The sequence below is a fragment of the Arachis duranensis genome, chromosome 6 (genome assembly GCF_000817695.3).
Source record: "Arachis duranensis cultivar V14167 chromosome 6, aradu.V14167.gnm2.J7QH, whole genome shotgun sequence".
NCBI lineage: Eukaryota > Viridiplantae > Streptophyta > Magnoliopsida > Fabales > Fabaceae > Arachis > Arachis duranensis.
In genome coordinates this window covers 30,806,654-30,808,024 of record NC_029777.3, presented here as the reverse complement: position 1 = coordinate 30,808,024, position 1,371 = coordinate 30,806,654, and the positions used below count along the sequence as shown (strand labels likewise).

The window sequence follows — 1,371 nt, the reverse complement described above, 5'->3', positions numbered from 1 at the left end:
ATATCATCCGAAAACACATCTAGAAATTCACATACAACCGGAATCTATTCTAAACTCTGATCATCACCTAATACTCCCCACAGTTAATAACATAATACCCTGACATTCAATTCCAGAATAGTTTACTATCATAGAGTTCAAATAGTAACTATTCACCACAACCGGTGCTTCTGATCCTTCCGGCATAAACTGTACTAACTTTTCAAAACAATCAAGCAAAACATGGTTCTTAAATAACCAATCCAATCCCAAAATGAGATCAAGATCAGTCATTGGTCAACAAATCAAATCATGCACAAATTCACGCTGTTGCACTCGAAAGGGAACTTGTGGACATCCTATCCCAGTCACCATAGCTTCATGAGTAGCATTATATACTTTCAAATCATAATCTAAAACCACCGTTCTCAATCTTAACTCATTGGCCTTTTCAAATGCAATAAATAAATGAGTTGCTCCTGAATCAAATAAAGCATTTAAGATTTTACCAGCCATTTTACAATTACCTCTAATCAGTATCTTAGATCCCTCAACACCTACTATAGAAGTGGTGTATACTCTCCCCGGATGTTGCACCCTACCAGTCTCATACTTCTTCTTCTCTGGGTAATTAGTGGCCATATGCCCGGGCTGTCCACAGGAATAGCATACTCCAAGTCCTAATCTGCACGAAACTCTAGGATGAAACTTTCCGTACTTCTCACAATTCAGATCATGCTGTGGCTGCTTCCCAGACCTTCTTCCCTGATTGACATTAGTATTCAGCCTTCTGTTATTACCCTGGCCCTGAGTTTGCTGTGGAACAAAGCCTCTACACTTGAAATTCCTACCTCTCGGAGCAAAATTCCTCCCTGAAGACCTCTGAAAAGGCACCCTCAAACTTCCTTTCTCTGCTACCGCCTTTCTCACACAATCTTCAGCCACCCTACTCTTATTCACCAATTCAGAAAACACTCTGATCTCCATTGGGGCAACGAAGCTCAGAATATCACTCTAAAGACCTCCCTCGTATTTAATACACTTCCATTCGGCAATATCTTCTGGTGCACCTTGACAGATACAAGAAAAATGACATAACTTCTCAAACCTGCTAGACTAGGATTAACAATACCGATTCTACCTCTACCTCACCCGCGACTGCGTTCGCGAGTCGACATATGGCCCTTATACACACTAAACAAGTGATATTAAGTTGATCAGTCTCAATATCGTAGGTATAATGCTTTAGTTCCAAATGCATGCTCACAAACATTTATGCTATATATATCAGTCAGATATCCTAATAGCACATAAACAAATATACAGAGAACGCACAGAAGCACAATCACTCCGTCTTTCAGGCTCTACAGGAACAAACTGCTCTGATACCAT

At 40.2% G+C, this 1,371-nt stretch overlaps 1 protein-coding gene across 1 annotated transcript; it reads right to left on the bottom strand.

Moving 5' to 3' along the window:
- Positions 1 to 276: 276 nt before the first annotated feature.
- On the bottom strand, positions 277 to 966 carry LOC107493511 (uncharacterized). Its single transcript, XM_016114604.1, has one exon. It carries the CDS (start codon positions 964 to 966, stop codon positions 277 to 279), a length of 690 nt encoding a protein of 229 aa, XP_015970090.1.
- Positions 967 to 1,371: the final 405 nt, after the last annotated feature.

Coding starts and splice junctions, on each gene's coding strand:
- LOC107493511 (XM_016114604.1), bottom strand. CDS start 966: ATGGAGATCAGAGTGTTTTCTGAATTGGTGAATAAGAGTAGGGTGGCT.